General features: G+C 53.9%; 1 protein-coding gene and 1 long non-coding RNA gene across 2 annotated transcripts in view; one reads left to right on the top strand and one right to left on the bottom strand.

Moving 5' to 3' along the window:
- Positions 1-1,521: 1,521 nt before the first annotated feature.
- LOC135284054 (uncharacterized) lies at positions 1,522-8,750 on the bottom strand. The gene is made up of 2 exons (XR_010349599.1): positions 8,674-8,750; positions 1,522-2,068 (listed from the first exon to the last, which is right to left on the bottom strand). It is a non-coding gene; the product is annotated as an uncharacterized LOC135284054 (long non-coding RNA).
- Positions 8,307-11,002, top strand: part of EXT1 (exostosin glycosyltransferase 1) — a 181,416-nt gene continuing 178,720 nt past the window's right edge. The window contains exon 1 of the mRNA XM_064395306.1: positions 8,307-9,599. Coding sequence (XP_064251376.1) covers positions 8,653-9,599 — 947 coding nt within the window. The 5' untranslated portion in view covers positions 8,307-8,652. The remainder of the gene's footprint in view (positions 9,600-11,002) is intronic.

The raw sequence follows: 11,002 nt of genomic DNA, 5'->3' as shown, positions 1-11,002 counted from the left end.
TCTTGGTGATTGTGTTTTACCTTTTGATGCCCTGGATGTTTATTCCTTTATCATGTATTAATTATTGGCATTCTCTAGGCTTCCTTGTGTCCTAATCTGATTTAAAACAGACATTTGCATTTGAAAAGTAGCTAGCATGTATAGCAAATCCTTTCCCTTGGTTTGCTATTAATGCAGCCAGCTTTGATGTATTATATTAATGCTGTTTGCCAGGGGTGAAATCAGCACACCACCTATGGAGAGGCACTTCCTTGGTGAACCTACTGCTTTTACCCACAGGCAAAGCATCTCCCTTCCCTGGTGAAAAACCCAGGTACTGACTGCAGCCGCATGGTCACACACCTGCTCCTCTCCTGCTGCCTTCCACCTGGCTCTGGGAGGCTCAGAGAATCTGCACTGTGCCCATGATGACCTCACCTGAGGACCTGCCACATCCATGGCAATGGAGGAGGTGAGAGCTAAATGCAGACAGGGCACCAAACCAGCAGCTGAGGGCTGTGCAGGGGATGAGGCAGGCAAGTGCAGGGTCTTCCTGAGGGTTGTATGCACTGAGGCTGAAATGCATGTGTGCTTCAAAATGATCCAACTTTTATCTAGCAATATCTCAGCCAGTTGAGGAACATACTAAATCAATCCTCTCATGAGTTCAGTACCAGTATTTCCTTATTTCCTTTTTTAATTTTTTAACTGTATTGCTTACATAATTTAAGGCTTTTGGGAAGTTGTCCTAAGCCTGACTGCTCTGTTTGAGCTGGTGCAAAGGGCACATGGAGCTGCTGCTGTCAGCCCCTCAGGCTGGGTTAACCTACTGGTGAGTGATGGGCACAGGACAGGTGACCAAAGGAGCAGTGCCCAGCCTGCTCAAGTGACATAGCAGAGGTGGCCCAAGTCACCAGCCTCAATCCACCATGGCTGCTTGTGCAGGTTTCCCTCTGCTCTGCTGAGGTCTGACAGCCAAACTGCCTGGAGCAGCCTTTCCTCACCCTGCTCTGGCATTCCAGATCAGCTGTGACTCCTTGAACGGGAGGCTTTGCTCACCTGGCTCCTGCTGTTAGGGCTGGGTGAGAAGCCACATTTCTGTGTGGCGGAGCTGGGGAGGGGATGGGCTTTGGCAAGAAGCTGTGCCAAGCAGTAGGGTCTGGAAAGCAGGCTCTCCCAGAACAGCATGTCTGATCATGGCATTAGTTGAATAGAAACAGCTCAAAGTAAACTCGTTTCTTCTTAAATGCTCACATAGAGTTTTGCACCATGTTGACTTGGTTTGAAAAGCATTTTAGTTAATTTATTACAACTTCTGCCTCTGGACAAAACTTAGTTTCCAGAGCTCATTTACCAAAGGGGTTGGAAAAGTTATTTTAAGTTAACAGCCTACATTACAGTAGTAGTTATTTGAACAGGTGGGGACTGGGGGAAGTAGGGACATTAGCCAAATCATGAATCATAAGCTAATCAGATTGCCACCCATGTTTGCACCAAAAGAAAAGCCATGCACGAAAATACACACATCACCAGCTACAGAACTGACTCAGCAAGGACCCAAACTTTTCTTGGGGTTTATTGGGGTAAATGCCTACACTTTGATTTGGTAGGGGCAGGAGCTCTCTCTGGAAGCCACCAGGGAGCCTGGCTCCCCTCTGACAACTCTGAGGGTATGGCACTTTTTTGTACTGTTTGCCCCCCTCTGCATTTCTGCTCCATCCAAGCAGGGAGAAGTTTGGGACTTCGCACTCTTTAACAAGGTCTTTTCTGCCCACCCTTGGATTTGAGGCTCTTTCAACAGGTGAGCAGGAAAAGCAATTTCAGATATCCCAGGAGGGCACCTCAGGACATCCACAGCCTCTGCCTCCTGCAGGGAAGCTCCTCTCTCTGGTGCAGTAAGATGTATTTGGCTGCCCAGGAGGAAGTGGGTCACAGAGCTGTTTCTTGGCCCATCCGAAACCCAGGCAGAGAGCTGTGCAGAACCATGCCATGGCCCAGCTATGGGAAGCAAGGGCTGCAGCAGCTCTGCACTGGCTCTGCACTGGGGTGGGGGTTCATCTTCTCCTGGAGCATAGTTACAGAGAAGTCCCTAGAGTAAAAAAAAATTGAGATGTAACTGGATTTAGAATAAAGTAAAATAAAACCACACTATTGAAACTCTGTTGATGTTAGTGAAATTCCTTGTGTCTTACACCAGCGGGCAGAAAATCAGATCTGAAGTGCTGAGGCTGCTGGCAGATACTTTCCTGTTTGTGTGTGCAGTGGAGAAAAGTGCTTGTTTGGTGCTGATTGCAGACTATGGAATAAGAGCAATTTCTCATCCCACCTCCACAGAAGCTATTTAAATAGTTCTACACCCACTTTGAAAGATGCTCAGTTAGAAAGGAGTAAATCTGGAAGTTATTACTCCTGAAAGAAAAAGCCAATAACCAGGCTGTGCTGGGGCTGCCGGTGCTCCGGGGGATAGCAGCGCCCAGCAGCTCTCCCTGAGCCAGGCTGCCTCTGCAGCTCTCAGTTATTGCTGGGCAGCCTGCAGAGCAAACACACGCTGCAGGGAAGAGCCCTGCTCGTGCCTGAGGAGCCCTTGGAGCTGACCCTTTGTCCCACTGAGGCTCGGGGCCAAAGCCCAGCTGGCTCCATGCAGGCTCCTCGCAGGCTGCACGAGCCCCCACGTGCTCTCCATCCAGCCCAGCAGCGAAGGGAACAATCAGCAAACCCAAGGACATGCCATGAGAAGCAACAGGCAGAGTGCTAATTAAAAAAGCCCTTATGAAATACTGGGGACAGAATGGTGTCACATGCAGTCATTCAATGCCTCCCTGTCCCTTCCTTGGGGATCGCCTGCCACAAACTCACTCACAAAGTGGAAGTGTTTGCCAGCTCTTTCCCAAAGCTGGAGGTGGAGATTTAACCCCTGGCACCTCTGCAGGGCTTCTGGCAGGATGCTGCCCACCACCCAGCCGCTCTCCTGCTGCCCACGTTCCCCTCTGCTGCACCTCCTGCCCAGCAGGACAGTGAAGGGGAGACCCTTCCCCAGAGCAGCTGCTGGCCAAGTCTCTTCCTGGGGGATATGGAGGGAAAAGTTAAACTCAGGTGGCGAACTGGGCCAGCTCTGTGCAGGGAGAGCCAGGTGGGACCCAGGAACCTGGCAGCATGCTGGTCTCCCCCAGGTCACCTCCAATCCTGGTCACACCTGTGAGCAGGCATTCAGGCAGTCCAGCTTTCCCACCCCACCACTTTAGATGTTCATGGATTTGTTTCCAAATTAGGCTGGACCCAAAGAGAGACTTTTATGAATTGACGCACTCAAAACAGCCACAGAGCGCTAAATCCTCGGATGAATCTCACACAGTGCTACTCTCAGAGCCAGCTGCTTGTGTTCAGACCCTCAGCACTGCCATCCTGCTCCACATCCAGCACACCAGGGCCCTGACCCTACAGCAAATTTTAGGCAATGCCTTGTATGTCTCTGGCTTTTGCCCAGCAGAGCTCTGCTTTGAGATTAAGATCTTAATATTTATAAGCCACTGGTTTTACTATCTGTTTAATATCATGGTAAATCAGGTGCCTACATTGCTATTCTTCCAACTTACCTGAAAATCTCACCTTCTTAACAAAGGGCAATTACATTTTTCTTTAAAAATAAACTAATTATAAAATTGCTGTGATTTTCTCACATTTAAACAGCCAATTATTTCTGAGGAGGTGAGAAACTGAGAAACAGCTGTTGCAATGTTGAAGCTCAAACAGTTACATCTCTGCTATTTTAATGGGTAACAGTCAATATTTTTATTCCCATGTGATATTACCAAGACATGATAAATAACCGTAGCATTAGTATTAATTTGTGGACCAAAGATCACTTCAATGTTCCCCAGTGAGGAATAATTTTAACAGAAAATTAGTATTCCACAAACAACTCTTTTTTGTCCCCCCCCCCCTTTTTTCCCCCTCTTCCTTTGTTTTTTGATAAAGCACTACAGTCCTGGGTAAGGGCAATTTGAAAGCAGAGACAGTTTGTAAGGCAGCCTTAACTCTTTCCAGACAGGGGAGTGGACTTCAAAAAATGCTTTCCAAAGTTCACCTTGTATTGTTGACCACTGAATAAAGGGAGCGCGCTGACTTTGCCTCTCACCAGAAGGTGAACAAATGTCAAATAGGAGTCAGTTCCTCTCACAGCCTCCAGGTGAGGATTTCTGCTTAAAGCTTTGCTCTTCAATCTGTGTATGATAACCCAAACCAAAGTGGCATCTGCAGGTACTTGGCATCTGTAGAAATCAGGCTTATAAATACAGAGCCAAGCCTGGAGCTCCAGGCTGCTGCTGCTGCAAGGCTTTGCTTTAATCTTTGGAAATCCTCGTTGCACTTAGCCAGGGAAAATCATGTGTATGGCACAAAGAATGGTGATTTGAGTTAAGCATGGAACAGAGTCACAATTTTTAATTGCATGTGTCTGTCAACAAGCCCTTTCAAACATCTTAGCTCCATTGTATTTTTATCCTTTTTCCCCTAGGATCATGACACACTTGACAGTGGTGATAAATCAGCTCTCATGCTGTTCTATTAGCCAGGAAAATATTATCAATCCCATTTAGCTGGAAATGTGAGACCCACAGGTAGTCTAACACAGTGATTACCCCAGTTAGCTACCTGTAACAAGCCAGTCTCAGCAGGGGAGTCCCATTCCACCCCATCAGAGAGGATGCTCTCCTGGAAATTGTGGGGGTGTTTTAGGTCTCCTACTAGGGCAAACACTTTAAGCACAGCATTACCAGATTAAAAAAAAAAAAAAGGATAGGGACAGGTGAGAGAGAGTGAGAGCACTTTCCTCTCATGTTTTGAGTGGATTTCAGTGCAAGAAGCAATTTTCTATCTTCAGGTTTGAACTCTGTAGATGGAGAAACATCTATTGCCCTCTGAATTGGTCAAGGACAATAGAGCATCAAAATTAACATGCATCCAAGTGTGTGAAGCAGTAGGAAATTTTTCACATTAAAAAAAGTGGAAGGTACCTCCAGATATAAGTGACAGCTGAGCCAGGAACTCTGAGGAATTAATTTTTGAAGGCATCTAAAGCTATAGCTGGACACCAAGAGAGACCCAAAAATGAGGAACCCACACTAATGTGCCTCTCTAAGAATTTGGCCCCAAGTGACTTGCCACAGATTGGGCAGGTGTTAAGTTACAAAGTCATAAATAGAAAACCAATTCCCTCTCCTGGCCTTTCATTTAAAGGCTTGGACAGATTCCCAGACAACTGTCAGCCACATGAAGATATAAATTATTTAGAGCAGTGCAAAGGGTAATGAACCAGGGTCAAAAGCCACCTGCAAACTTGCAGACCCTTAGCAGGCAGCAGTGGCCAGAGCAAACCTGGGGTTGGTTACTCATGTTCTTGCCACATGGATACACTGAAATACCCTTTCACCACTGATTCTTCCTCGTCTTCAGGCAGAATTTCTGTTATACACTGGTTTCTGCTCCATCATCTACCTGCCAGGTGGCAGATGCAGGCAAAAAAAGGTAGGCTTCCTTCTCTGGAATGCTCAGGCTCCAGTGCTTGCCCAGGCTGTGGATAACCCTCCAGCCAAAGAACTGAGGGCTGGCTATGTGATTCCTGCCACGCCGCCCACAGTGCCTGAGCAGCAGCAATGAAGTGGGCTGGACACAGGCTGATTTCAGTCTGTGACTGAGAGGATAGGAAAGTCATAAACTGTGTGTGATGGCTAGTCCAGAAAGGTCTTCAAAAAGGCAACTGATCACCATAGCCACTCTCTCCCCAGTTACAGGCACACACACTGGGTAACTTCTAGAGTAGTACTGGAGTAGGTTCTGCCTGGCACAATGGGATCCAAATCTCTCTGGAGGATTCAGACTGTAATTCAGGATTCCTACAGATAAAACCTGCTAGCAGTGATCTGTAGAGGTTTATTTATCTGTGGTCTAAAATGACAACCTCATTGCCCTTTTCCAGATGCAAATATTTCAAACCTGAAGTATTCACTGGTGCTGTGAAGTCGGAAACAGCGTGGGTACCTCAAGTGCAGGGCAGTTCAGCTGGAAACCCAACAGCTTCCACTTCCCTTCTACACTTCCCTGTTCCAGGGAGCAGCACCATGGTACCACAGGCTCACCAGCACTGCATCCTCAAAATCTATTTGCAAGAGCTACCATCCTTGGCACAGGCAGCAAAGCTCACAGCCTTCCTTTTCTGTTTGAAACTGGTCCCCAGAGGCTTAATTTGCAGAGCAAATTTGCTGTAATGGGATTCCAGATTCCACCTTCCTGTGCCTGACAGAAGGTGCCTCTGCGAGCTGCCTTGGTTCACCTTTCAAGAAGCTGACCTCTTTTTTCCTGAACAGCATCTCAGTTCTGGAATGTGAGCTGTGACAAATGTTTCAGAGAAGGCTACAGGGCTAATGAATAGATTAATATTTAATCACACTTCCCCACTATTGGGTCATTGTCCAAAATTTTTTGACTCTCGTACCTAAATCTACACTCCCTTGTACCTGAATCTGACTTTTTCTTATTATTCCAAACTTCTTCCTGTCCTCCCCACAGTCAAATTATTTTTGAAGGGAATTGTCTTCTCTTGGCTCCAACTGGAGCCAAGTGTGGCCTGACCCACATTTTTCTATCAGTAATGCACTCTTCCAGAGTAAGCTCTCACATTTCCTGATGAGACACTGTCTTCACACACATTAAGGTGCATTTCTCGTCCTCAACTCAGCATCAGTGCAGGGAGAAGAGGAAAGGACACAACAGCAGCCTCAGCTCATTCTTGGGACATGCATGGAAGAGTGCAGGGTAGGGAAGCTTTTGGCTGATGTGAGGTTTCTGTGGTGTAAGACCCCTCTATATCTGGCAGCTGGAAATGGGAATTGCAATGCAGGAAAGGCAAATCCATTACACTTTTAATGTAGGATATGAGCGACAAGAAAAGCACGTTGGGAAAGACCTCAGCATCGGATAGTTACTTGACATCCAGGGTCTTGTGCAAGCACCTTGAAGCCCATGCCAGGTAATTTCCCCACTGTTATTTGCTGAGCTAGCAGGACTGAAGCAGCAGATACATTCATTGGCGCTGCAATCATCCCTTCCTGCACTGTGGGTGCCAAAGGAAGCTGGGGTCCCCAGCTGTGTCCCCGCCATGCCCTGCAGCCCGGGTTCACCGTGCAGGCCATCCTGCCGCAGGGATGAGGCTCTCCCGGAACAGCCGCCGGCGATGGAGCCGAGCGCCAAGGAGCCGATGAGGCTGAGCTCAAACACAGCTGCAGGGATGGCTGGGCGCTTGGGCAGCTCTCCGCAGACCGCTCGTTTGTCAGCACCGCTTTGCTGCCTGCCAGCCCCGAGGAGCCGCCTCAGCGGAGCGGAGGGCCCGCTCCCGGGGCCGCCGACCGCCCCGGATCCCGCCGGGCTGCGAGGGCAGCCCCGGCCGGCAGCGGAGCCGCGACCCCGCCCTCCGGCCCGACCGCGACCACGGTCCGAGCCCGCCCGCACACACAGAGCGCTCGTCCCCGGGTTTGGGTCCCAGCCCCGGTTTCGGGTCTGCTCCCTCGGGGCCGCTCCAGCACAGCGGCGCCGCGCTCGGCAGGGGGCGGCAGCGGCGGCGCCCGCACGGAGCCGGCTCGGGGCACCCTCGGCCGGGGGCTGAGGGCTGCACCGGCAGGGGGGCGGAGCGGGCAAGAGCCGACGGAACCCCCAAGGCGGGGGCCGGTGGCTGCCAGCCCGCGGGGCAGCCCCGAACCCGCCAGCCCGTACAGCGCGGCCGGGAACGCCGAGCACCGCCACAGCAGCGGCGCCCCCCGCCCGCCGGGTTATGAATGGGCGCGGCGGAAGCCCCGCCCCCCCGGACGTGACGCCCGCCAATGGGGGCGCGGGGTGCGCGGCGGGGTGAGGTCAGCGCGCGGGGCCGGGGCGGGGGCGGCGCGGGCCGGGTGCGGCGGGCGGGGGTCGCGGCCCCGGGCGGGCGGGGTGGGCGAGCGCGGGGCTCGGCGGCCGCTGCTGCCGCGGCCCGGGGGAGGCGGGGAAGGAGGGAGGGGCGAGCAAGAGAGGGAGGAGGAGAAGAGGAGGGAGGAGAAGAAGAGGAGGAGGAGGAGGGTCCTCGCCGCCGCTGCTCTGTCCTGGGGGCCATTCAGCGGGAGCGAGGCGAGGAGCGAGCGACGCCCGGGCCAGGCGTGGGGCGCCGGGCGATGCGGGGCTTCGTCAGGCTGCGGCGCGGCGGCCGCGGGCTGTGAGCCGGCGGGGCTGGGCTGGGCCGGGCCGGGCTGGGCTGGGCTGGGCTGGGCTGGGCTGGCGGCGCGGGGCGGAGAGGGGTGGGCGGGAGCGTGGCGGAGCCGAGCGCCGGCAGCGGCGGGAAGGCGGGAGCGGCGCTGCCCGGTGCCCGCCCCGCGCGGGGGGCCGGCCCTGAGTGCATGCGGGGCGCCCCGCCGGGCCGCCGCCGGGCCGCCGCCCGCCGCCCCTGAGACACCGGCGGCGAGAAAGTTGCGGCGGTCGCCCACATGCGCGGCCGCGGCCGGCGGCTTGGGGAACGGCGCCGAGCGGAGGTGGGCGAAGAGAGTTTGAAGCGCTCGCCGGCGGGAAGATGGCGGAGCGGAGCTGAGAGCGGCGCCCGGCGAGCTCGGGCTGCCCCCGCCTTCCTCCGCAGCCCCCCGGACCCCCGCCGGACACATGCAGGCCAAAAAACGCTACCTGACGCTGCTCTCCGCCGGCACCTGTCTTGCCCTGCTGCTCTACCTGGGAGGTGTGCGGCTGCGGGCGGCCCGGCACCCGCCGCCCGGTAGCCGGCATGGCCCGCGCCCCGGCGGCGCCGAGCGGCCCTGGCCCCGCTTCCCCGACGCCCTGCGGCCCTTCGCGCCCGCCGAGCGCCCGGGCCCCGAGGGCGGCGGGCGCGTCTCCCCCCGCCAGCGGCGGGACGCCAGCGCCGGCCTCTACCGCGGGCGCCGCTGCCGCATGGAGTCCTGCTTCGACTTCGCCCAGTGCCGGAAAAACGGCTTCAAGGTCTACGTGTACCCGCAGCAGAAGGGGGAGAAGATCGCTGAGAGCTACCAAAACGTCCTGGCCGCTATCGAGGGCTCCCGGTTCTACACCTCGGACCCCGGGCAGGCCTGCCTTTTCGTCCTCAGCCTGGACACACTGGACCGAGACCAGCTCTCGCCCCAGTATGTGCACAACCTCCGCTCCAAGGTGCAGAGCCTCCACCTGTGGAACAACGGCAGAAACCACCTAATTTTTAATTTATACTCCGGCACCTGGCCCGACTACACTGAGGATGTGGGGTTCGACATTGGCCAGGCTATGCTGGCCAAAGCCAGCATCAGTACTGAAAACTTCAGACCCAACTTTGACGTTTCTATCCCGCTCTTTTCTAAGGATCATCCTAGGACAGGAGGGGAGAAGGGATTTTTGAGGTTTAACACCATCCCTCCTCTCAGGAAGTACATGTTGGTATTCAAGGGGAAAAGGTACCTGACGGGGATAGGGTCAGACACCAGGAATGCCTTATATCACGTCCATAACGGAGAGGATGTTGTCCTCCTGACCACCTGCAAGCATGGCAAAGACTGGCAAAAGCACAAGGATTCGCGCTGCGATCGAGACAACGCCGAATACGAAAAGTAAGTGAGCGGTGTCCCTTGCCCGCGCTTGTGTCCCCGGGGCACGCCGGCGTGCCCGGCGCTGCGGGGCAGCCGGGAGCAGATGTGTGCCAGCGGCCGCAGGAAGGCGTTCATCGCTCCTTTGGGCGAGTCGGTGGCTTCTCCCGTCGCCGTGGGGCTGGCAGCGGGCTCCGTGCTGCCGTGCCGGGGGAGCGGGCGGGAGGCACTGGAGGGCGATGCGGTGTCCTGCCTGCCGCGGTTGCTGCCCGGCACTGGTGACCTGCCTGCGCAGCCTGACGGCTTTCCAGACCTTGCCAGCGGCGGAGGTGCTGCTGGAGGATGCGCTGGCATTTGGCTCTGATTTTTGTGCCCCCAGTGCCTCTTAGGCCAGATGCCCTGTGCCTTCCCTGCCCTGAGACGAAGTTTGTACGCGTCCTCAGCTCTCTCCAGGCTCCCGAAGTGGGCTGGTTGCTGAGGGTGATGGCTGGGATGCGCTCTCCAAAAAGCACTGCCTGGCGTATGACCTGTGTCCGTGTATCTCCACAGACAAGCCAGTAACTTGCCTTGCCATGTTTTTCCTCTCAGTTCAAACCAGCACAGTATCAGTGAAGGGAGGAGTGTTGGCTGTGTTTGTGTACTGTGTCTGAGTTTCTGGTTTTCACGTGTGAGAGGATACACCAGTGATGCGAGCTCAGTGTGTGCTTTCTGTGAACGCCTGGTTGCTTGCCTTTCCTCGACTTTTATTTTTATTTGTTGGTAATGTCACAGTGAAGCCAAATTTTGTCTCGCTGTACTGCTGCCCTTGTCTTCCAGTCTGCTTTTCAGGTTTGTATATATAGCTGCCGGGAAAATCGCTTCTGGGAATTACCTCCAGGATTGCGATGCTGACTAAGCCGTTTGCAGCTGATTAGTTTATTTAAATGCCGACCACCGCTATGTTTGCTGCAGAATAGGTGCCTGTATATGAAGTTTTTCACATGAGAATATTTCCTGGGTAGCATGAATTACACACTGAATTAAAACAGACCAGCCGTACAGCACTGCGTGATGTGCAGTGGAGCTGCACCCAGCGCTGCCAGCGGCTGGAGGGTTTTTGTGGTGCACAGGGGAACGTGGGTGGAAAAACACTTCTGGAGAGCATTTGGGAAGAAACTACGTTGGCATTAATACTGGTGAAAATTTCCGGCTGGTTGTCTGTTTCTCCACCGAAACTATCCCTGGGGGTTGGAAAGAGACCGGGAAGGTCAGCATTGCAAAGTCGAGAAGCCTGCGTGAAGTGCCTGGGTGAACTCTGCTCACCTTTGGTTACTGTAATTCTGCTGCAGAGGGGGAGGAAAGAGCAGTGCAAATACTCGGTGGACTTTTAATCCCATTCATTTTCAGAAAACTGATGGGCGAATGGTGAAATAATGCACATGTGGAAG

Source organism: Passer domesticus, chromosome 1, assembly GCF_036417665.1.
Source record: "Passer domesticus isolate bPasDom1 chromosome 1, bPasDom1.hap1, whole genome shotgun sequence".
Lineage (NCBI taxonomy): Eukaryota > Metazoa > Chordata > Aves > Passeriformes > Passeridae > Passer > Passer domesticus.
The sequence above is the reverse complement of the archived record's forward strand: the minus strand, read 5'-3'. Positions and strand labels throughout refer to the sequence as shown.